Source organism: Glycine max, chromosome 6, assembly GCF_000004515.6.
Source record: "Glycine max cultivar Williams 82 chromosome 6, Glycine_max_v4.0, whole genome shotgun sequence".
NCBI classification, from domain to species: domain Eukaryota; kingdom Viridiplantae; phylum Streptophyta; class Magnoliopsida; order Fabales; family Fabaceae; genus Glycine; species Glycine max.
Genome location: NC_038242.2, coordinates 9,465,708 through 9,490,741, shown reverse-complemented (window position 1 = coordinate 9,490,741; position 25,034 = coordinate 9,465,708). Strand labels below are relative to the sequence as shown.

General features: G+C 34.4%; 1 protein-coding gene and 1 long non-coding RNA gene across 3 annotated transcripts; one reads left to right on the top strand and one right to left on the bottom strand.

The window, feature by feature from the left end:
* Positions 1 to 1,010: 1,010 nt before the first annotated feature.
* LOC102660666 (uncharacterized) lies at positions 1,011 to 6,830 on the top strand. Its single transcript, XR_005891985.1, has 4 exons — positions 1,011 to 1,203; positions 6,132 to 6,167; positions 6,262 to 6,297; positions 6,387 to 6,830. It is a non-coding gene; the product is annotated as an uncharacterized lncRNA (long non-coding RNA).
* LOC100793437 (protein translocase subunit SECA2, chloroplastic) lies at positions 2,275 to 24,993 on the bottom strand. 2 transcript variants are annotated; one of them, XM_003527902.5, is made up of 36 exons: positions 23,267 to 24,993; positions 22,714 to 22,769; positions 21,803 to 22,075; positions 21,471 to 21,707; positions 21,208 to 21,327; positions 20,952 to 21,080; positions 17,357 to 17,561; positions 17,204 to 17,268; positions 16,997 to 17,117; positions 16,785 to 16,876; positions 16,519 to 16,584; positions 16,352 to 16,416; positions 16,168 to 16,255; positions 15,952 to 16,017; positions 15,746 to 15,861; positions 14,804 to 14,894; positions 12,414 to 12,497; positions 12,223 to 12,315; positions 12,030 to 12,125; positions 11,821 to 11,906; positions 10,588 to 10,666; positions 10,334 to 10,447; positions 9,466 to 9,561; positions 9,325 to 9,388; positions 8,929 to 9,218; positions 8,403 to 8,458; positions 7,749 to 7,866; positions 6,990 to 7,070; positions 5,750 to 5,829; positions 4,638 to 4,692; positions 4,487 to 4,556; positions 4,168 to 4,357; positions 3,966 to 4,089; positions 3,018 to 3,092; positions 2,649 to 2,942; positions 2,275 to 2,543 (listed from the first exon to the last, which is right to left on the bottom strand). In XM_003527902.5, the coding sequence occupies exons 1-35, from the start codon at positions 24,906 to 24,908 to the stop codon at positions 2,778 to 2,780; spliced, it is 5,448 nt and encodes a 1,815-aa protein (XP_003527950.1). In that variant the 5' UTR covers positions 24,909 to 24,993; the 3' UTR covers positions 2,275 to 2,543; positions 2,649 to 2,777. The 2 variants fall into 2 exon arrangements, with proteins under 2 accessions (XP_003527950.1, XP_006581596.1); XM_006581533.4 differs by lacking the exons at positions 20,952 to 21,080; positions 21,208 to 21,327; positions 21,471 to 21,707; ... (1 more) ...; positions 22,714 to 22,769; positions 23,267 to 24,993 and adding an exon at positions 17,639 to 17,982.
* Positions 24,994 to 25,034: the final 41 nt, after the last annotated feature.

Sequence of the window (25,034 nt, the reverse complement as noted above, 5' to 3'; positions counted from 1 at the left end):
TAATTAATTATAACTTCTTATAATTTTTTATTTGCAGATAAATCATTTTCATTATATTTTTAGTTACAATTATTACATTTTTTAATACTATATATTCTATTATTACTGGTATGTTATATCTTAAAATATGGATTTATTATTACTTTTGGTCCATTAAGTTATATTTTAGTTTTGTTGTGATATGTTAAGTTAAAAAAGTTTGTCTTAATCTTTTATATTTTTAAAATATATTATTTTACTATTTTGATACTTTTTAGTTTTTCATTTAAAATGTTTAACATTGTTAATATTTTAAATATTAAAACAATTAATTTAATATAATAACCATTAAAAACACTTTAATTCCTAACTTTTCTCCTTTTGCAAACATCAACAACCATCCCCATGGCTCTGTATCCACCGACCCCATCACCCAATCCGGCGTGCGACCCCACCCCCTTCACAGTCAGATTACGTTCAAAATCTCCTAAAAATATTATCGTAAAAAATATTGTAACTCCTAAAAGAATAATTAATTTGAATTATTAGGAGATGACATCCTCTTCTACACCAACAAACAAACAAACCCATTTGAATAAACTTCGGTGAATGGACTTTCTATTATCTAATTGGGATTGCGAACAACATATTGATCAACAGCAACAACAAACATTAATGTTTGAGATGTTCTCATTATCTAATTATGTAATCTATATTTTATGCTTTATATCGTTTTATTCTGGTGTGTAATAAATTGCTAATTAACTTCATCTATTTGTGTTATCTTCGTGTGATATCAAATACATTAATACTTAAATTTACAACTTATCTATCTATTTTATATGTAAAAAAAATTAAAGTTTTATCAACTATTTAATTAAAATTTTAATTTAATAATAATTATTGATTTGATTCAATAAATCCATAATCCATAGGACATACATTTTATTTCAACTCAGTACATATTACTCCTTCTATTATTTGTTATTTATATATTGACCCCGATCAGGATCACTCAGTAAATAACACAAGATTTATATAATAGACGCTCTTTTATCAGATTCAAAATGTTGCCCATCTCAGGGATCTCACTGTTTATTGGCGCCCCGTTCCTTGCATTCTTTGTGACTCTGCCTCCGAATCCTGCAATCGTCGTTCGTCATCAGAAGTTCTCACTCTTCTTCTGGTAGAAATGAGTGGATCTTTTTGACCGTTTGAAAGCTTGTGAGTCATTCTCTCTCTCTCTCTCTCTCTCTCTCTCATTTCTTATGCCTCGATTCTTCTTTCCCTCACTCACTCGTCAAGAAAGCGTAAACCCGTCCCCTGAATTTCAGGGTTTCTTTCTTTCGTAGAAACGCAGGGTTATGCAATTTCGGTTATGTACTACATTCTTTTGCTTCCCCTTTTTTTCTATTATTAATTATAAGAAAATTGAATGATTTTAGGGTTTAGGTCTCGCCTATGGTTTCTGCTGTTGTAATTGTTTAGCTGATGGAACTAATCAATAATCAAAGCATATAAACTGGAGATCAGTTTCCTTAGAATTTAGTTGAAGACCTGTCATGTGTTAGAAAAATAAAATAAAAAAATAAATGGGAAGAAAATATAAATTCTTAAACTAAATAACAAAAATAACAATAGCAGTAATTTCATAATAAAATTGATTGATTACCAGTGCAATAAGCACAAAGAAAAATAAATAATGTTAAGGGAGAAATGCAGAAAATAATGTATATCCTTAGAATTTAGTTGAAGACCTGTCATGTGTATATCCAAACAAACACTGCAGTTGGCATTAAGCTGCGGTGCTTCGATAGTTACATGGTCACTTGGATTCCATGTTTTCTATTTATTTAATCGGCCAGGTACCAGTGAAATTCTTTTTAGGCTAACTCCAAGTCTGAACTTTGGTATCTTTGTATATGCATTGAGTTACTCTTGTATATATCTAGATCCTAGAGTGTGGTAGCTATCCTCGTGATATCTTTTGTGGGATAGTGGATGTAGTATGGCATCATAACAGTGGGATCTGTTTATGTTATTGGGGAATAGTCTTTGTCTTGTTAAATTTCTTGTACTATGGCATTGCTGGTGCTCTTATATCAACATACATACTTATTTGCCTATATAAAAAAATTATCATCGTCCAAGAAACAAAGTTTTAGATGTAACGGATAAGGGTGGGGGTGGGGAGAGTGTGGTCTTTCCCGTCACAGTGATCTTCCAGCGGTAGCACAGAAGAGAAAAAAATTTCAAGAGAAAAAATTAACAAAATTGTAAATGCAATTCATTATATATAATAATATATTATACATCCTTCATATTTTACATTCTGTATTTTTTGTACAAACTAACAAGACAATAAAATTACAGTCAAGCATGAAAAAAAATATGATCCACTCTGACTTCCGTTGCAGTCCTAAACTCCTTGGCACATTTTTCCATCGTGTTAGGCATAGCCCTTGCAAACCTTCTCGACAACGGACATCATCACCATGTAAACCTCATTTTAATCTAAGCAAAAACATTAAAATAAATAGGAGCAGCTCCTTTGATCGCTTTGCCTGTCAAAAAGAGGAGGACAAAAAAGTTATAATTAAAACTGTTCTCCAGGCATCAATCAAAGCAAACAGTATAAAAAGGATAACACTACTGGGAGATGAAGGAACCTGAGCCCCTAAAGCCATGTAGCTTTTTGGTTTATATCTACACCATGCAAACCAATTGACTAGTTGAAACACCAATAACATTGTGCAAAAAAAAATAGGTCTTGCAGAATTTTCTTGAATTATCTACTTTCATGATAAAAATAGTTCTTGGGATTCCATTGGAGATGTCCAATACCGCAACAGTGCTTCTACAGTTAACCTTCTAGTTGCACTCAGCATTGAGATAAAAAATCGACAACCATCAATTTTATACTCTTCAAGAGGATTTCTATGGCCAAAGCTCCTAATGTTCACCTGCCACAACTCTGATATAAGCCTTTTGTTGTCAAGAGAACCAAAAAGATACATGGGAGCAAAAGGAAAATTTACCGCAGAGCTGAGCCTATTCATGTTTACAAGATGATCTCTCCAGAAACAATCAAGAGTTTGCAAAAGAACAGCTCTCTGTATTTCAAAAAATATTAAATATAATGAATTCTATTTTTTAAGATAGAGAAACTGTAAACTCCCGAGAAATGGGTGAACAAGAAGCAATTAGAATACAGTGAGCCAAAACAGATAATAGAAAACAACAATCTCCTTATGCATATGTTTGGTAATTGGTTTCAATGCAAAAATTATCATTTGGTCAAACACATCAAAGGTACTCCAAATTAGCAAATGAAGGAGCACCATGTTCATGTATCTATCCCCTTAAATCAATAGAAAGGGACGGGCATTGATCACTGCAAAAAGCAACTATTGGGATAATTATATTCATTAGTTCTGTAGCAAGACTCAATTTTTCCTTTTCTACTTTTAAGCATGGGCAATGACTGTGTAGGACAGTAGCAGTACTATCGTAGTATCATTTCCCCACAGTATGGATTTTGGATCATAACTTCGTTAGTTTAATATCACCAAGTGATTGTCAACAATTAAAATTTCATTCTGTTTGAGTGTGGATGTTTAAGGTTAAAAAAACAGTAGGTAATACTGATGAGCAGATGGTGCAAAACCTTAGGCACACACTTCATTTCTTCTTAATTTAAGCTAAACTATAGTTCTCTACTCTCTAGGCTCTATTTTATTTTCCTTCATAGGTCATTATAGCAAATATGGTTCTCTAGGCTCTATTTTCATTGCCTTATTGCAATAATACATAATTCAACATGGTGTGGTTTGATGTCTGTGGTTGATTTCAAAAATTTTGGATGCAATTATGCTGTAAAATGAAATAATTAGTGTATCGTACTAACACTACTTACGTTAGTAGATTTACAGATAGCAACCAAATTTTCAATTGCAAGAAGAAACAATTGAATAGAATATCTTTACCTCAATTTCCTTTGCATGTCTCTCATCATAACCAGACTCTTCAACAACATTTAAATATGAAGCAATTAGAAAATCTCCAAGATACTTGCGCAGAAGATTAGAAGTTGTTTGGTACTTCCCATTCCTACATTAGGCTTACAGTCAGTGAAAATGAGAACTCTAAATTTAACTTCACAATTCTACAGCAAATCAAGTAACTTACCCAATTAAATCATCAGTGCAAATAGCAAGCCATCGTCTTAATGAAGAACTCTTCCTGCGAATTCCCCTGAAGGCATTTGGAGGTGCTGGCAAATTCGGAAGGGAAAAGTTGACGATATCAACTGAACTCAAATCATTCACTAGCCCAAGTGAATTTAGCAAAGTGTCATCACTAATTCCTCCTAAAGATTCTACCAGAACCCATTTGAGCATATCAATAAAAATAGTAAATTTGATTGAGCCAAAACACAGCAAATGAAGAGGACAAGACATTTATGCAGATGAAATTTAAGGACCATAGTCGTAGCAAACAAGCATACCACGCAACAACTTTCCACCAACAGTCACAAACTCTTTCAAGAGCTTACTCAAACCCCAGCTACGTGGATGCTACAAAATCCATTCAAATCAAAAGATTAAAGGAATTTGTGAAAAGAAATATACAACATGTTAGAGAGACAGCTGAACCACCTTCAGTGGATCAATATTACTGAAGACAATCTCATCCACCACCGCTTGCATGTACCTATAAGCAGTACACACAAATCTAAGAAAGAAAGAAGGAAAGAGCAATAGAAGAGGAAATATAACTATATAAGAATAAACCTCAGTCACAAAAAATTAACAAAAACCAATGACTATTCTAGTCTTTACAGTCAACACCCTTGTAAGTGGAAAACCAAAGCTAATTCAGCATACTTTTCTTGCCACAGATCAGGATACTATAAGACATAAGTTATAAGCAGAAAGAGAAGGACCAAGACTGTCATTCTTGTGTATCTCATCTCACAGAGGTGCTTTAAGTGATACTTTCATTCACATTTTCTATAACTTGTTAGCCCCAATTACTCGGAAGGTAAATATCATACTATCAATAGTGTTTATAAAGTATGGTTAGGACTTAGTCAGGGATTTTAATGATTAAAGGAAATTTGAATTAATATAGTGCCAAAAACAAGGACAGAAAAGAGAACTGATTCAGGCCAGGGTAGTGTCTCATCAAGAACTGAAATTGTTCATGCTCCAAGAAATAGTAAAGACTTGGAATAATATTTAGCTGGGAAGATTAAGTCTGATGATTTCTTACATAAATTTCATCCTAATATTGAATAATAAAATAAGACTGAAAATGCCCAAAGGTTTGAACAAATAGAATGAGACACGATGGCCATTAAAATTAAAATTTAAAGTATAAATGAATGGACCTGAAAAATAGCTAAAGATCAAAATGACAGAAATGACTAGTCCTCATACTACTGTGAAAAGTATCAATAACACAAGAACTTAAATGGAACTCCTTAACAGAACATGATTCATCATCCCTGATATTTTAGACATTATCAAATGAGACAGGCACCAGAAAGTAGGCAATTAGGCACTATAGATTTAGACGAGGGTTCCAATAGAACAGTGTGGATACAATCAGTCCACACACGTAAATTTTTATGCTATGTACAGTATTAATTACTAACAGAATAATCTCCTAAGTTAGAGCTAATTAATACTATACAATCACCTACAAGTCAGTAATAACTTAAACTACTAAATCTAACAGGCACGATTGAGAATTTAAAGGCACTCACTGGAATATATGTTGGGAACAGCTTTCATCATCTCCTGTTAAGATTAATTGCCTTAGATCATAAACATGCTTTCGTTGCACCTTATAATAAAATAATAAATACAAAAGCAAATTAGTTGATAAAGATTTTGCAGACTTCAAGATAAATTCCACTGTTAAAGAAAGAAGTTAGAAATTTTACTCAAGGAAAAAAGTGCATGCTCTACTACTTTAAAGTTTAATCTAACAAGTATTTTAAAAGATTTTAGATAGACATATAAATGAAGTTAGCCGTTTCTACTCCACGGCTTAAGCATTCATGAATGTGATTCACATGAGTCCTTGAAAATTTATTTCTCACCGATATTTTCATTTTATGATTCTGGTTTCTTTTAAAATGGTAGATAGCTCAAAAATCAGATTTTGGGAGAATACTTAAGGTGATGTCCCTTTCTTAGAAGCTTTCTTTGTCCATTACTATTCACAATTTTCCTATCAAAGATTTGTTTATTCTACTGGTGTTTTTTCTTGCAGATCTTACTTCCAGTTTCTCAAACGTTCTCCCACAAGGTAGATGTTTGCCTTGGATATGCCAATTTGGAATTGTAAAGCTCCTCCAAAGGCCAAAGCCTTTTTTTGACACTAATAACATGTTACAGGTTAGATGCCTTCATATAGCTCTCTCTCCCTGCTGATGTCATGTAGATCTGAGTCTGAAACTGTGCCTCGATTATTTCTCCACTGCCAAGCTATGTGATTTCTTTGGAATAAACTATTTTTGGTATTTTCAGAGAGTACTGGTTTTGTCCTAGCTCATTTGATAAGTTTCTATAGATTCATTTTCAGGAGTTTGGGAAGAAGGAAAATGAAATCAAGTGGCAAAGAGTGCCAAGGAAAATGTTCCAACTTTGTATCTGTTTTCCTTTTAGAAAATAGTATGTGTTTGTGTGTGTGTGTGTGTATAGCTTTTATTCCATTGGTGCCCAAACTCCATGTTCTGCTCAATATTGGCCGCAAAATGCACCGCAACAGCTCTACAAGTTATTTTTAATAATTGAACAAAGTTCGCTATGGAATAAAAAGTCTATAAACTTTTCATTATAGAAAAGTATTCACAAATTGAGTTTTACGTAGTTGAATCAATCTAGAATATGAAAACAAATAGAAGTTATTACTTATTAGACAGTAGACAACATCTAACTAATTACATAACCTCGATGGAGTGTGTATTTTTGAAATATCTCTTCATGATAGAAACATACCTCCAATACTTCATCAAACTCAACAAGGTTCTTTCTTATGCCAAAGAAGAACTTTTCTGCATTGATTTGCAGTGCCAAAAGCTATAAATATGTGATGGTCCCAGTTAGTATTGGGAAGATGGCATTCATCAAGCACAGCATATGACAAACATATGAATAAATAAAAATTGGGAAAAGCAAGTATGTAAAATTATTTTACTGTATTAGTTATCAAAGAAGAACTTTTGTAACGAAGAAGAGAAAGAAAAGGGAAGAAAAGCAGAGTTAAGGAACTATTTGTTTCCTATTCTTGATAACCAATTTCTGTTTTTCAGAACAAGAAAAAAAAATTGTTTGATAAAAATAGTTTTTGAAAGTTGTTTTCAAAGTAATACTTCTTTTTCAGTTTTCTGTTGCTCGTGTACTTCTTTGCACTTGTCAAAAACTAGTTTTTGAAAACTGTATTATAAAATAGTTTTAAGAGTTTAATAGTCATGCACTGGTAGTGTAAAACAGTTTTACGCTATCATTCAATCACAAATCATGGTTGGCATGACTTTTTAAGTAGTTATTGTAAAAGTCAACAAACTTACCATACATGGTGATCTGTGATTGGATAATAATGTAAAACTATTGTACACAATCAGTGCATAGCCTTTTTTTCTCCTTTTAAAAACTAAAAAACAAGAACATGATCAAATACACATTACACACCCTAAGACATTCTTCTTAAATCAAATATTTACTAATCAATCATAATGTAAATAAATAGATAATAACCTGCTTTACAATTGCATCACCCTCAATTGGCAGATCCTCGTCATTTGTAATCTTTGAGATAAGTCTCACTGCCCATTCAGTATCAAAATTGAATTTCTGAAACATCTCATCCTGCAAACTATAACATGATGAGATAGTGTGAGAACTGGCTGACAGCCCTGAATTCATAAACCACACACACCCAGTCATCCTGCTCCCTCAGAAAATACAAAAGTACGAAGCAAATAGTATTCAACAGTTCAGCTATAAAAGTCGAGGTTCTTACATTTTAAGAAAAAAAAAAAAGCAAGGCACTAATCCAAATTTATACTTCAATAGTTCTCAACAAAAGACAAAGTATATTAATCACAATAACAATAGCTTTTTGTTTGTTGTAACATTCTTTTGTATTTTGAAAGAAACTTCAAATGCACATAAGGAAACTTCAATTCTAATTTGACCTTCCAATTCCTTTGAGCCTATGTCGACCTAAAAGTTTTCAATATTGGTAAACTTATAGCACCCTATAATCAAAACAATAGTTTGTCTGAGTAAGACTGAGGAACAGTCCTTTTTGGTCTATATATGATGACAAGTCCTCTTTAGACTTGTATGTATATAAAAACTATTTAGCAGTAACAGCAGTAGCAGTAGTGAGTAGTCTACTATTACTACCTGACCATAAATCGTGTTGATCCTGGATCCCCCTGTCTTCCTGCTCTGCCACGTAGCTAGAGAAAAGATTATTACATGTTGAGTAACAAAATGTGAGGAAAAATGTACCAAGGATAATAATAAATTAATAATAATAATAATAATATATTGTTATTAACAAATGGAAAAGAGGATAAGCTTTCCATCATTGAGTAGAAAGTTAAAATGGTTAAGTATAACTTCAGTATATTATGTCCCAAACTCTAAAGAAGCCCCAAGAACATCTTATTGGAGGCATGAGTACTAATATCTATCAAATGCTTGAATTATGCCTACCCTATATGTTTTTGTACATACAAGTAAATAACATTTCGATATCAAGTTAACATTATTCATAATTCAAAACAGTAACTGAATATAAAAATAAAAATATTCCTTGCATATGGATAGCCAAATCAGTCAAGGAAATTGTTTTAATAATCCAAGGGGAACAATACAGCAAAACAAATTGCAAAATCTTAGACTTTTATCACGCTTAAGTACCCACCTGGTTATCTATTCTCCGGGACTCATGTAAAGATGTACCAATCACATGAAGACCCCCAAGCCTTTTTACCTCAGAACCTTCATGCAAACAGTGTTCTTCACAATCCTTCAAAACTGACAGATAGGCAAGGGCTACAGTTGGACCAAGAGGGTAGATCTCAGATTCTTCATTAGCAAGCTTCTCCAGCCCCTCCAAACTATATGAAAGGCTCATTTCAACAGCCTCCAAGATAAAAGATTTAGCCTTCTGATATGTCCAACTTTTACCCTCACTTTTGGATACATATTTAGCTGAATTCATGTTGCAAAGAATATAACACTTTCAAGTTAAAAGCATGTAATTATGATTAAAATGAACAGAATTTCATTTCTCAACTAGAACCACAGAGGCACAGACCCATTAAGGTTGTCTTAGCCAGTAAGGCCATTGATGATGATCCAACCTTTACCTTTGGAAGCACCTACATCAAAAGATTCATTAAAAACTGAATGTTTAAGTAAGGAAAATTAAAATACAATAAGTAACAGACAGGATTACCTTCTGTGAAATAGCCTCATCTGCAAGTTCAACATTTGGATCCTCTCGTGTCAAAAATGAAAGTAAGCTATCCTCTATAATTTCTCTGGCAAGCATCTATATATACCAGGAAGAAAATGTATGAAGTCACTTCCATGATCCAACTCATGCCAATGTGACATGTCAAATGGAGGTTGGGGGGGAAGCTCAATGGCACTTTATAGTTTAAAGTGTGCAATTTTGGTCACCCAATTTTTATAGCTAATTACGTCCCTTTATTTAAAATTAGGCAAATCCACCCCGACTCACCTACCCAAAAATCAATTTTCTTCTACTTGAAATTTTAAAATGCCAGCTTCTTCTATCTAATATATTTGGATGTTTATGATGAAATTGGGATATGAAATTATTTTGAAAGTTTAAGTGTAAGAAATCGAGTGGAAACTTGATAAAATTTGAAGCACTTAATAAGATGTGAGATAGGGTTTGAAGAGGGGAAATTTTAGGATACTTTTATTTTGGGTGAAATTTGATATTTTGGTTGGTAAGTTTTGAACAAAGACAATCCAATTGATTCAATTTGAAAATATTTTGGGCAGAAAATGAGAATCAAGGGTTTCGGATAGAAAAAAATTGACAAGGGGACCAAATTTGCTAAATTTTTAAGAGACTTAATTGGCTTGAGAGAAAAAAACTAGGAGGACAAAAGTCAAACACAAACCAAAATAAAGGAATCATAAATGTAATTAAGCCAAAAAAAATCTACTAACAAAAAGTGATACAAATTGATTTGATTTTTTCTAGATATTTAGGCAAGACAGTACCCTAGGATTCATATTGTTCTGACAGAACACTAGGCACAAATAGCAAATATTAGTGGCACACATACTTTTGGATTTCCGCCAAGGATTATATCTGTGCCCCTGCCTGCCATATTTGTAGAGAGGGTAATGGCATGTTTCCGTCCTGCTTGAGCAACAATTTCAGCTTCTTTTGCTGCATACTGAATTAAATGAGGAGGAGGGGCTCAGTGAGACTGGCAAAACTTAAAAAATGAAACACAATCTTAGTCGTATGAAAGGAAAAGACAGAGCATATGCTTCTGAAGATACCAAGTTACCAACACTTTATGCTTTCACAAACCTTGGGTCTAGCATTTAGAACATTATGAGGAATATTCCATTCCCTAAGCAGACCAGACAAAAGTTCTGAATTTTCTACACTGCATATGGAAAAAGAATGGAAAATAATCATTCTACATAGCCTCAACTGTAGATAACTGAAAAGCTTACGTGCAAACATATGCAATATATAGCCCGCACAAGTAAAGAATCCAAGGTAAATATTTGATTATAACAAGATACAACAAATAAGTATGATGATGATGAGGGAACAGGTGGCTTAATGTCAACAAAGATATGTAAAGAAAACAGAGCAAGATTTAAAACTAGACCCACTGAAAAGACATAAACTAATGTAACAAAAAGAGAAGATGGTTGTTCAGAACCAAATCCCCCAAAAGTTTGTGTTTTGTCTAGAAACACTAGAAACATGAACGCATCCCTCTCTGGCTTGCCACCTCTAGTAAAAGCTCTGTTGGGCTTGAAACAAGGATGAAGCTTAAGTTGTCTGCTGACACCCACTAAAAGCTTAAGCTGTTAGCAATAGACCTAATAATGGTTTATATCTCTAACAATGACACTGATAATTTCTTGCAAAAACTGTGCCGTCATAAATAATTTAAAAAATCAATTTTCTTTCAATTGATTGATTTTGAACTCAAAATTCAAGATCATAGAAATATAAATTTTAGCCTGCTCAATATTGATCAACAAATAATAACGTATGGACACACTATAACAATAACAACCAAGATTTATCCCAGTAGATCAGATTGGCAACATGGATTAATCATCGACATTGAGCTATAATAAAAACCAAACTTCTCAGTGAACAAAGCATTCAAGGTTTTTTCCAATGTCTTAACAATATGGACACTAAAAACATAAAGTTAATGTACAATATGTAACAGTCAACACTAAACAGATTGTAACTCTTAATTATTTGTTTATAAAAGCAAAATCATGACAGCAAGGAAGCATAAATTTGAAGTACAACAAAATATCCATTTTAAATGGTACAAAAGGACAAAACAAGCAAGTTCACAAAATATGTAGCTCTCTAATCCTTGAGCATATCTGTTGACAAGATTCCCATGAAGAAATGGCAAGCATATATGTAAGTTCTTCCTTATTAAATAGAACCTATCATGTGTTTCAGAGCTTTAGACTCAGAAAGAAGTATTTTGTAATGATCATTTGTTCTGGAAAGAAAGCAAAACATGACTCAGTGATAGACAACATCCAAAATAATTACCTAGTTGTTCCAACTAAGACAGGACGACCTTGTCTAAACATATATTCAACTTCTCGGCGAACTTGCTCCCATTTCCCACGAGCAGTCTTGAATAATATATTAATAGAAAAATATACACTTAAATAAAATAATGATTAGGCATTGAAAAATAATTGTATTGAAACTAAAGATACTTAAGAAGCAACAGTAACGAATATTAAATGTCCTACAGCAAAAGCTTGAATAGGCAAATCTTTTCGAATATTAGGAAGATTTGTGGGCACTTCAATGACTGGCATCTGGAACATTTTTAAGAACTCTTTCTCCTGCAATGATATATATGGTCATCAAGAACTCATAATAGCACAAATTGTAATAGTAATGACAACTCAAATGAAATGTCAAAACTATATAAATCTTTACTTCTGTTTTGGCAGTCCCAGTCATTCCTGACAACTTTGGATAGAGCTTGAATAATGACTGGTATGTGATCTGTGCCACTACAACAGAATCTGCCTGTGCAGGTTTAAGACATTGTAATGTAGAACCAATTAACTATGTTTGAACTATTTTCAAGATTCAAAATAACAAAACCAAAGAGCCCTCATATATACCTGAATCTTCAAACCTTCCTTTGCCTCCACAGCCTGGTGAATCCCCTCAGACCATCTCCTTTTCTCTTCAACTCTTCCAGTCAGCTGAGAAATTTTCAAAATTTTGTTCATTATATCATCAGATTCTTAAGAAAAGTATCAGCAAACAAAACAAAAATTAAAAAGTATCTGTTTAACTATTAAATGGAAATGAAAGTCATACACTGCTGCCAAAAATACAGGAAATAATACTGTTAGAGATACGGATATTTAGTAGTAACATGACAAGCATCTAGACATGCCACATCAACAAACACTCAGGGTGGTATGTCATATCAATAATTAGTATTGATAGGGATTAGGGACCATCTTCAAAAAGTTTATAAGAACTAAAACCAAAAAAAAAAAATTGAAGTTCTAAAACCAAATTTAGCCATATTTATAGAGACTAAAAACATATTTTACCCTAAAATTTATAATATCTAAGATTATGTCAACGAGATTACTCACTTCTTCATTGTGTGATGCCAAGGTTGCTAATTATTAATTGTATTATTTACTTTAATCTCTACTCTAATTTTCTAGTCTGCCCAGATCTGAAGATAGCTAACAGTATCAGAAATTTATTCAATCACAAATAGATTCTTATATCCACCCTTGAAGCCTTTAAACCACAAACCCCAAATTGCAGGTACCATTCTCAGCATCAAAATAGCCTCCTTAAACCCATTCTATATTTCTATTGCCTTCCAAAGTGACCCCCTTAGCCCTCAAGCACCCACAATAACCATTCCTTTTTCAATCTTTCTACTTTGTGAAATTTGGGTTTGGGCCTAACTAAATCCCAAAAACTAGCTCATGAAAAGTGAGGCTTGTCCCCCATTAATATATTTGGCCATATCACTAATTGATGTGGGATCTCCAAAACACACCCTTCACGTCAAGGACTAAACATCTCGAGTGTGAAGTTTACAATATTGGACATCTATGAGTGGTCCATTAACGACCAAATAGCAGGTAGTCCAATAGAACCAACAAAAAAAAAAATACTAGGATAGGCTTTAATACCCTCTTAGAATTTGGTTTTAAACCTAACTCAACCCCAAAAGCTAGATCATTAGGTGAGAATTCTCCCAACTTATATACATAATTTTTTGCTATATCACTAGTTGGTGTGGGATCTCTGACACTACCCTTGGTTCATCCCAAAAAAAAACTAGCATATTTATATTATAAACCTTCAACTGTCCTAAATCACATAACAGTAAGAAAGCTGAGGCATGTAATAAATAAAATTCAAACATCAAGCCAAACAATTTCATGAACCAGAAGCTCAATGTCACCTCCAATCAGGGGTTATAGATCATGTTTCCTAGCATAACCGATGGGGATAATATATTTTCATAGTGAAAATTAAATTATAAGTACTGAACATCAGTTAGTACTGCCACATGGCTACATCTAGGCAATCATATCATTTATTCAAGTTGCATCAACATCTACAAATTTTATATGTGTGTGTGCTTGGGGGAAGGAGGGGAGTGGAGGAGTCTGTTACCATTCTAGAAGACCATTTGATTAGACTAGTTTCCACTGCATTTGCTAATCAACATATCTTATACAAAGTAAATACATATCAAGAATAAATGCTAGAGCATCAAATCTTTTCACAATTCTGTAGACAATGCATAATTTGTAAAATCAAAGGCATATACTACATGTAAATTTCAAGAGAACAAAAACTGAACTACAGGTAGCAAGTCAAATTTCAGAGTACAAGCTTATAAAACAAAACAACACTGAATTGTATGCATATTTTTAGCTCAATTTTTTTTAAAATATCATCTAGGATGTCAATCGGTACATTTTTCTCTACTTCTCAACTAATTGGTTGCTGTCATCCAACCCCCTCTCTGAATCTTTAAAAGCAAAAGATCTAATATGTGGCCAAGAGTCACAACTCACAACTGATGTATGTCCGAAAATATCCAGTTTTAAAATTTAAATATCTACTAGATTCAAAACCAAGGAGGAAAAGTAACTTCATTTCCCCATTTACCTTGCATGGATAACCAGTATGCCCATCAGAAAGGCATGTTATTCATGCCTTGTGTATGTGCTGTGTCCTACATTTTTTTGGATTTGGTGTGTTCTTGTGTGATGTTAAATATCCAGCTTTAAAATTTAAATATCTACTAGATTCAGAACCAAGGAAAAAGTAACTTCATTTCCCCCATTGACAACCAGTATGTCCATGCCCATCAAGAAGGCATGTTACTCATGCCATGTGTATGTACTGTATCCTACATTTTTTTGGATTTGGTGTCTCTATGTTGCTGGTCTTTGCTTTCATAGGTAAAAGAAAAAAAGTGCATAATATTGAAAGCATAAAGATGCCTTGAAAATGTTACCTCATTGATAATCAAAGCCTTCCCATCTCTAACCATGTATTGCACATCTCGGCGATAGAATTCTTTAGCTTTTATAGCATTCATCACAAATCTGCAGTAACTCAACTCTTACTACTCATATGTAACTGATTGGGCAGGAATATTCCAATTCCAACATGTTAGCCAGAAACTTCACATGAAGCAGCCATTATTCAACACATATAACCATGATTATTATGATAAATTAGTGTAAATCTCTAGCATATTATGCACCCAAAAAAATCATGATTACAAATGTAGGTTGTAAAATAGAGGAAAACATAAAGCACGTGGTCTTTTACAGGGGTGTCATTTATGTGTACACTGAGGCCTTGAGGGATCACATGGCTTTACTATATTAATGCCTAATTTTTCTTGTTGTTTTGTTTTCTTTTTCTTTTCAATTTTTTAAGGAAGGCATCTTATCCTCCTTTCCATTTGTAATATTACTAGTATGTGAGCCCATGCAATGCACAGAGAATTAGCATTTGGTTATTATTCAGATTGATATGCAATATTAAAAATTTGTAATGTTAATATATATTTTATTAATATGTAAATTTTTAAATGTATATTTTAATACATAATTAAAATAAAAAAGGACTATAAGTTTTAATATTTTTAGTAAAATTAAGTATGATGATATTATCTTTGACTTAATAAATTAAATATTTTATCATTAAAAAGGAAAAGGAAAAATGTAATCAAGCACTTTATTCTTTAGCAGGTCATTACGATGTTAATGTTAATACCATTCATAAAAAACAGAGAGCATGATGGAAAAAATCAATAAAGATATGCTGACATTAATGCCAACCTACATTTCGCCAAGCAACCATTGGGCATTACTAACAAGTAAGCACCAACCAAAGTGAAATGAATATTGTTTAATTCAAAAAATTATTAAAGTATAAGAATGTTCACCTGGCCCAGGGATCATTTTCATCCCAAAGGTCATTAGTTTCTAGAGCCATTTCAGCAAGATCAATTCCTTCCTCAGTCAACTCCACAGAATTATCTTTAAGCTCCACTTTGTAATGCTGTTAATAAAATAAAATCAGTGTATAGAACTGTGTTTCTCAATTATCTGCATAAACTAGAGTTTTCAGAATGGAAGAGAATGTACTCACAATGCCCTGTATAAGCAGTTCAGCTACTTTTGCAGCAACAGGGAATCGTGCGGCATCTTTACTAGCCTGTGATAAAGGAGAAGCAAGAATCATATATCATTGAGCTTGATCAGTTGAAATGATTTTTTTAATACTGTCAACCTGGATATGTAAGAAGAGGATGGTGATGATGCAGGGGACCACAAGAAGCAACAATAAAAGGAATCTTAAGCTTACCTCACCACTGATTAGCAAAGGATTTCTTCCTTCATCTATCAGGACAGAATCCACTTCATCAACAATTGCAAAATGAAAGGGCTTTGGCCTGCTTTCATGTAGAGTAGTCATAAGTAACCAAACATATTCCAAACCAAAATAAAAAAGAAGAAAACAACTTAGTTCTGTCCAGGTAATACACTACCATCTCATTACAAGCTGTTCACTATTTCCAGCAAGATTATCTCGCAAGTAATCAAAGCCAAGCTCCTAAGGTAAGAAAGGGACAAAAAGGAGCAAACGAAAATCAAAGTAAATAAATAAATATACAACTAAAAAGAAACAAAATAAGTAACTGACAATTTTAATTACCGAATTATTGGTATATGTTATATCACGTCCGTAGTTGAGTCTCCGTTCTTCAGAATTCATTCCTCTCTGTGCATGCAAACATGAGATAATAAAGTTAACAATAGGTCATGCAGTACGTTTTCAAAAATTAATTAATAAAAAACTTCAATACCAGACCCAGCTCATTTGTACATCACATCATTAAAACATGTGCTCTAAATCTAATCTTTCCCACCACCAAACACAGTAGATTAACACAAATTTTACCACCACCAGAGAAAAATTACCTGAATAAGGCCAACAGATAGACCTAAGAAACGATGAACACGTCCCATCCATTCAGCATCACGTTGAGCTAAATAATCATTGACAGTTACCACTGCGAAGAAATCACGGATCAGATAAGTTTATTTTTCATAAAGCCAAGAGCTGGTATCGAAAAAATTCTCCGGCATATCCAAAGCTTTTAGAGTGTTAGCAATAACACACGGTCACATACCATGAACACCCTCAGAGGTCAGGGCATTAAGATAAGCCGCTAGCGTGGAAACCAAGGTTTTACCTTCCCCCGTTTTCATCTCAGCGATGGAACCATCATGCAACACTGCTCCACCAATAATCTAACAAAACCAAAATTTTCATCACTCAATAACTTAATGAGTCTAAATAAACCAAACACGCAGACAGTGATATGATAGAATGAGACCTGAACATCGAAATGGCGCATTCCAAGCTTTCTCCATGCAGCTTCACGAACAACAGCGAACGCCTCTGAAACATTAATAAATTACAATTCAATCACAAACACAATTCAGAGACCAATCGAGCAATGGCGCAACAACGTAAAAGAGTAGCGAACCAGCTTGAATATCGGCAATGGTGGCCCCTCGCGCGAGCCGGCGGCGAAATTCGGCGGTTTTCGCGGCCAGCTGTTCATCGGAGAGCGTCTGAATTTGCGGCTCGAAGGCATTGACGGAGTTCACGAGACGGTAGTAGTCGCGAACAACCCAGTAGTTTAAGCTCGTGAAGTCGGCTAAACTCTTCTGAACGCGGCCGAGATTTTCCTATAAGTGAGAAAGTGAGGTGAGATGTAATTAAGGCATTTCGTCGAACAGGTAACGGGCGCGGAGCGCAAACGCACCTTAACAGACGCTGCAGCGACGAGAACGGGTGCGCAACGACGTCGTCGCAGGCGAGGTCGAGGAGGAACAGAAGGACGAGGCCGAATGAAGAAGGCGTTGGCGTTGGCGCAGGCGGAAGTGGAAGTGGAAGTGATTCTGTGAAGGGCGAAGAAAGGTGAATATGAGAGCGCAGCCATAAAGGTGTGTGTTTGTGCTTCCAACTTCAGCGGGTTAGCGCACATGCAATACAGAGCTTAGCATAAGATGGTTTGAGTGAAGTTGCTGCCCGTGCCCGAGATTCTTCCACTCTCCAAGAAGCAAACGGTTTGGCATTTGAATTATAGAGTTAGAAACCAGTTTAATTTTAATGTATTTTACTTGGTTTAAATATATGTTCGTACAATTAATATTTCACTTGATTTCTTTAAATAAAATTTCTAATTTAAATTTTGTAGGTAAAAAAAAAATCATAATTGAAAGAAGAAAATCTCATTAAATCTAGTCATTTAGGCCCGGACAGATATTAATTATCGGCAAAGTCAATAAATATTTTATACCAATAATATAATAACAAAATTATATTGAAACTTTTTTAAGACTTTTTTATTTCTCTAAAAGGAAGAAAATATTTTATCTATTTAAAGGATGCATAAAGCCATTCATCTTAATGTTTATAGAGAAAATTATTCCAGCAAAATTATTTTACAGTTACACTCAAAGAAGTGTATCAAAACAATGCAACTTCAAAGATGAGCTAGGATCCTTTTTTGGTGTGAATTAAGGTAATCTTCGACCTAAAAACAATAACTAATCCCCTGATGTACTAAGATTCATTTAAGTGGTTGATCTCTTTCAATAAATATTTTTTCATATGCACGAGTCAAAGATCAAATCTATAATTACATGCTTAAGGGATAAGGTTATCTACCAATCAAGTCATGTTAGTAAGCTATGACCATTTACTGTTAATAGGTATGTCATAGTGTTATTAAATATTTTATTTAGCAAATAATGTCATATTTAAAGGCAAATGATAAACAATGCATAAATGCATGCTTGAAACATGGTCTATGGCCTAATGGAGTTGGCACCAAACATCTTAAGGTACATTTGATTAATATTTTCTTAGACTTGGATAAGTTACTCTAAAAATACTGATAGGTTAGAAAAAAGAAAGCTTATCTTGTAAGCTAACTTAACTTACTACATATAAGTTAAAATATTTTTTTAAAGAAGTAAAATGATTTTTTATTTATCTATAAATAACATTTGGATAAACAACTTAATTAAGGACTTATTGGATAAGTACCGATTATATAATTATTTATGTATAAGTTGTTTCTACAATTAAAGAAAAAATCTAGTTAACTTGTTTCTATATAAGTTGTAAGCTATCTTCATAAGATATATTGGAAAACTGATTGAAATAGGTTAAAAATAACTCATGGTCCATGTATAACCTATTTTTTAAAGCTCTTCCAAACATTTGTACAAATGCTTATACCATAGAATAACTTTATATAAGTTGTAAATAAGTTATTTCACACAAACCCTAGCGGTGGTTTGGTTGCATCAAAATTGAGAGGGGAAGGATGAAAGAGCAAAGAATTGAATGAATATTGGGATGCATGTGCAGATTGATTGCACTTAAATGTGAAGAAATATTAGTATTGTCATTTAATCTCCGAAATGAACAAATTTGCATGGAAATCACTGTTTCTATTGTGTGTTTTAGTTTTTTGTTATTACTTGTTGTAGATAGATACACACATTTAGATAAGATGAGTGGCTGAGATGACTATTTCTTTTTAATTTCTACAATACTCACCTCATTTCTTACCTATGTGTTTCTCTTATTTTTATTTTCTTCCGTTCTCTCATTTTCTCTCCTCACAACCAAACAAAGAGTAAGTCCTCCTTTCTGTTTGTTTGCTGTGAGATCAAACCAATACAAAAAGGCCGCTAATCAATTGTTAAATTGTTTGACATGATATTTAAATTGTACTTGACAGGTCTCAGCCTCCTTACGTGGAGACTGCTGCAAAGTTTTTTAGGATAGTCGAAGGCTTTTGATTTTAATACGTTAGGTTAAAGGTTTTCTTGGATCAATCAAGTGTAGGAAGATAGCAAATTGAATGGTTATAACTTATAAGTATTTGGGGGAAAGAGGGGTAATGTAAATTTTGAAGGTGTGAATCTAGGACCAGACAAGATGAAAATAAGCTCTCCCAAAATGTCCAAAACTCTAAAAACGAATTAAGCTATAATATATTTTAGATATATGATAAACCTGGCACCACAAGCCATATTATAATCTAACTAGAGCACAACCCCTTGCAAAGCACGGGGGTAGTAAACCACTGGATATAAACCAACACAACGGAATCGTGATAATGTAGCAAAAATAGAAAGAGAGAAAGTAGAACTGGCGGGAAATTTTGCACTAAAACTTGACATGTGTCCTGAATCTGAACAGATTTACTATGATATAGACTATGGTATAGATTACATTAAGCTCACTGCAATAGTTTCAAGTTATATACAAACCTAAAGAATCAAAACCCAAAAATAAATAGTTTAAAATATGTGCATAACACCTTTTAAGTATCACTTGAATCATATCATATCATCTGCATTTGTGTCGAAAATGTGAATTAACAAGCACTCCAGAACCGAGCATCACATGGATGATGCATAATTTGAGAAAAATCAAAATGGCTGCAACTTGAGCAATCAAACCATGAGTTGAACAGATGCACCTGATAAACTCTTACTGTTTACAGATAAACCTGGAGGAATCAAATCAATAATAACTGTTGAGTGTTAAGGATTTCACAAGCATGAATAAAAAGACAGAAATTCAGTGATAAAAAGTCATGTTATAAACTTCAAATTCTAAATTATCTTATATGCTATCAAAAGTCTGTCAAGGTATGTAGATTTAAAATTTGCTTGTGCACCTAAAGAATCTAGGCTCTAGCAATATATTACAACAGAAGTTATGGTGGAATGAAACAGTTTCTGTGGTATCCTCAAACAGCTCAACATACACTTCCAAAGATTTTTCTTACGGTTGGGGGAGAAAAAGGAAATATCTAAATGGCTCTAAGTTGAAGTATTTTCATTTTCCATTTATGGAGACACATAAACAAGTACAAGGGGAAATGTTATGTAAATGAACAAAATTTACATCAAGCATGTGAGTTGTGATTTCTTTTATATCATTATTCTATTAAAGCAACACTTAAACTAGCTCTCTAACATTGAGAAATGAAAATACATGCTGAGGCCTGAATTTAAAAATTAAAATAATTGGATGAAGTGAATGAATACCTTGATAGACTTGTCAGCATATCCAACGTACAGTTTTCCTTGGCTGCATAATATAGCTGTTGCAACAGCACTGCAAGGAATGGATCCATATGCTTTGACATCCAGTTCAAACTCATCTCCAGATAATTCCTACAGTTCAATAACTTTTTTAAAGAATTTCTATGCTAATTGAATAAACAATATTAAACAAAATATCATAAGTTGAGCAAATTGCCTTGTAATTTCCAAAACAGAGCACAAGAGTTTGCATATCTACCTGTATATTAACATTTTTGTCCCAACCTCCTGTATAAAGGCATTTTCCCTGCATACTCATAGCAAAAATGGCCCCTTTATGCAATGTTTTGGAATTCATGAACACATCGTTTCTCCAGACCTAAACAAGCAAATGATAAAAGAGATGTTACACAATAATGGCAGGAGTTGATTGTCTCGATCAAGTCCATATTTCATTTCAAGTGGGCTACAAAATTCATTATTAATCTTCAAAAGGCTCAAAATTATGGAAAAGTAAGAAACCTTTATGCATCCATTCTCATGTGCAGCAACAAGCAAATGCCTATCTACAGTAATAGCCAAGATAGACTTCATCTCTGCAGGCGGATCTTCCCCCAAAACTGTCAGTGGACTGTGGTCATTAAGACTCCACAACCGAACTGTACCATCCCAACTACCGCTGTAAAGAACCTCATCGCATACAGCAAGTGTGGAAACTACAGATCTATGGCCAGTCATTGTGCATATCAAAGTTTCATCCTGGGAAAAGGTAAAGAAACCCAAAGAATTCATTGCCCAATGAAGCTTTTATTTTAGGCAGCAAATAAGTTAAAAAAAGAAAATGGCAAACTCACCTTTAATGACCAAGCTTTTATTGTTCTATCTCCACTTCCAGTGTAGAGAGAATGATTTTTGGAAACAACCAAGGAGTGGATACCACTAAAACGCCAATCCTTCTTCTCATACCATTTCCTTAAGGGATCTTGCCTAAGAGGGGCAGCAATTCCCCAGATAAATATGCCCCCTCCACTGTCACCACTTATGCACAATGGTTCTTCTTCATCTACATAAACTAGAGCCATGACTTTATTCTCATGACCTCTAAATGTGTGTAAATGAGAAAAGTCCTACATAAAATTTACATTGATGAAACTCATCAATAGAATAGCTGAGAGCCTGAGAAACAGCTTGTACAATAACAGCCACACTAATTTATTGTAAAAGACCATAGCCCTTCCAAATGTGTCATTATCATAAATCATTCTTTGATGTTACATAATAATATAGCATTCAATATGGTATTTTCCATTTATCCATGTAAAACAATGAATGCAATATTTCTACATAGAACAAGGTAGGAAGAGTAAGTGAGCATCTGAAGGAAATATGCCTGATTCAATTTGTCTTAAAAATTAGAATTCTAATTTTGGAAAATCAACTGCAATTCAACTGAAATTAGACTTTTAAAGCAAGTCTTAGTTTTAATTTTTAGAGGAAAAAGGGAAGCCAGCATTTCTCTCTCTTCTTTTATTTATTTGGCTATTGTCATTAAATATTAATCAGAAGGTATTTGCTAACTGGTGTCAGTAGGGAAAAAAACTGAAGAACTATTTATTGGAAATTATAAAAGATTTTTTTTCTTCTAAATCTGCTGCATTGACTGAAACAATAATGATAGCATCGTCATGCCAAGATTATGAATGAGATTATGCTATTTGAATGCACCCAATAGAATATTGTCATGTTGTCGTGTTTTAAGTGTTACCTGCAAAGACCATACATGAACAGTTTTATCAAATGAGGAGCTCAATAGATACCTCCCTGCAGAACCAAAAAAATACTTTTTAGAATGAAATATAAATTCAGCACTGCATAATCAACATATCTTCTAACAGATCAGAATGGTAAAAGGGAAACTCTAATGATCCAACCATGTATAATTGTACAGATAAATCAGCCCAAATGCAGATACTGAATACGAACATAGCTTATAAATTTCGTTAAATCATGTGGTTTCAAACTATTTTAATGCAATGCATAGTTGTGAGCAACTGTGACTATATCAATTCAAAAGCCTCACATTCACCTGGCATTCAAACCCATGACATGTCTCAATTATTGGATAACTTATTTATCATTTGTTTGAAGGCCTTAAGCAAACTTCCACCCACTTTCAATAGCAAAATGGAAATAGGATTTATTTTTATGCCCCAAAACAATAGTCCTAAGTATCTTGTCACCCAAACATTCAAAAATAGGTATCATGAAATATGATTGGTAAAAATAGTAATAATTGAATATAAATTTAGAATTCACACCCCCAACAGCCAATCCACTGATACAATCAAGATGGCCCTGCAGATCTTTGAGTTCAGTCATTCCCTTAGGTAAGCCAGCAGCAAAGTCCTCATCAGATTTGCCTTTGCCATCTTGAACAACATTTGGTTGACCACCAATTTCTTTCTCCCACAACTCATGTTCAATCAGTTCATTAGAACTTTGCTTAGGCAACAAACACAACTCCCCTAGAACCAAGCAGATTCCTGTGTAGTCCCTACTTATCGTGACCTCCAAGTTGCCCAGAAAATCAAATTGCGGTTTGACTAACATATTCTGAATGCATTTCCTTACATCCACCACATCTGGCCGGTTTCCTGGATTGACATCCAAACATTTACAAAGAATCTGCCTCAGTGACAGATATTCAGAGCCTAGTTTGTCTTCCAAAACAGAACTAACTTTCTCCACCCAGCATGCATAACTAGCAGAGCTATCACCGTCATTCTCTTCCTTCATTTCCAAGGTATTCCAAGCCAGCACATTTCCAATAAGAAGCCGCAGCAGTACACAAGCCAATGACCATACATCCGAGCCATACCCAATTGGATATCTCGAATGCCCACTATCGGGAGCAGTGCCCCTCTTGTGCAACAACTCATACAAAACCTCAGGGCTTGCAAAAACCTCATTTTCCAAGCAACCCTTACACATTGCTTCTTCTTTGTGTTCAACGGAAACAGCATTCACAAACTTCCTTGCCAGCATCAATGCCTCATTCAAATCAACACAAATCCCACCAAGCTCATCAAAAGAGAAACAAGAAAGCCCCAAACAGCCAGCAACCAACCCTTCCAAATGCAAAGCAAGCACAGCTTCACATATACCCTTCCCAATCATTAAAAAACTAAAAATCCCACCTTTATCCAACTCCAAACCACCCTCACTCACAGCAAGAAACCCATTTCCCAATTCACCAAACTTGTCCAATAAATTACATCTTTGCCTCTCACACACCATATACAGAGGCCCTTCCACCCCTTCACTCCACAAACCATAAACCCTACACATCCTCCCCTGCCTCACGGAAGCTTCTAGAATCAACGCCAACTCCTCCTTCGCACCCTCGTTCATCCCCTCCAAACACTTAATCACCCATGCGACATAACTAAACCTAAACTTGGAACGATCCCGAGGAGGGAAACAAACAATGGGAGCAAGACTTACACTACGGTTAACTCCGAAGCAACCCCTACCCTTGGTCGAACTGAACCAGCCAATACAATGATCGTCCGTTAAAACGGCGTCGTGCGGGAGAATCCAATCCTTCCATGTAACATAAAGCTCATGGGACGAGAAGGGAGGGTGATAGTAACAAGAATTGGTTGTGGAGCGTTGATTCGGTATCTGGGAATGATCAGAGGAAGAGGAAGAGGAAGGGGAAGGGGAGTGTTGGAGGGAGAGTCTGAGGAGGTCAATGTTTTTGGGGAGAGAGGAAGGGCCTTGTTGAGAAGGGTACTTCACGAGTTGGGTGCAGGCGGGGCACCGAATAGTGTCCTGGTACCGCTGCGGAAGCTCCGCGAGGCAAGCTTCGCAGACGGAGTGTCCACATGATAAGACACGAGGAATTGCGTCGCGCTCGTCGAAGGATTGAAGACATACCGGGCACTCCGGCGGCTCCATCGCCGGCGGTGATAACCAGAGCAAGTAACTAAGGTCGAGGCAACACCCCAAACAAATGACTCTCAAACGGCGTCGTTTATTAAGCAGATTACTTTTTTCGTAGCCTTGATATTATATTTTAGCAGG

Bases quoted from the DNA above. Each gene is read 5' to 3' on its own strand.
- LOC100793437 (XM_003527902.5), bottom strand. From the start codon at position 24,908: ATGGAGCCGCCGGAGTGCCCGGTATGTCTTCAATCCTTCGACGAGCGC. The intron at 7,867-8,402 runs GTAGTAATAGTA...ATCATGTTATAG, and splicing joins TCAACACGATTTATGGTCAG to TTTGCAGGATGAGATGTTTC. The intron at 4,090-4,167 runs GTAAGTTACTTG...AGCCTAATGTAG, and splicing joins TGCACTGATGATTTAATTGG to GAATGGGAAGTACCAAACAA.